Below are 295 nucleotides of genomic sequence, written 5' to 3' on the forward strand. Positions count from 1 at the left end.
GTCCCCTGAGGAGGGAGTGGGATGTCTCGATCCTTTAGGGGACATCAAGGTCCCCTGGGGCACATCTGGGTCCCTTGGGTCACACCTGGGTCCCCTGGAGCGGTGCCAGGGGGGTCCTGGGTCCCATCAAGGGGGTATATGTGGGGTCCTTTGGTGGCCCCAGACGCCTGTGTCCCTGCCTGGGTGGGGGGGACACCAGCCCTGACCCCTGTGTGTCCCACCCCACCAGGAGCTGGTGAAGCTGACCCCGGAACCAACCGAGAGGGAGAGGCTGCGGGTGGCCCTGGACGCCATG

General features: G+C 66.8%; 1 protein-coding gene across 1 annotated transcript in view; it reads left to right on the plus strand.

Annotated features, from left to right (window-relative positions):
• Positions 1-229: 229 nt before the first annotated feature.
• The window catches only part of LOC104283294 (proto-oncogene vav-like), a gene marked incomplete at its 5' end in the record, with an annotated part of 10,906 nt that continues 10,840 nt past the window's right edge, over positions 230-295 (plus strand). The window contains one exon of the mRNA XM_009881453.1: positions 230-289. Coding sequence (XP_009879755.1) covers positions 230-289 — 60 coding nt within the window. The remainder of the gene's footprint in view (positions 290-295) is intronic.

Source organism: Charadrius vociferus, unplaced genomic scaffold, assembly GCF_000708025.1.
Source record: "Charadrius vociferus isolate BGI_N301 unplaced genomic scaffold, ASM70802v2 scaffold1160, whole genome shotgun sequence".
Lineage (NCBI taxonomy): Eukaryota > Metazoa > Chordata > Aves > Charadriiformes > Charadriidae > Charadrius > Charadrius vociferus.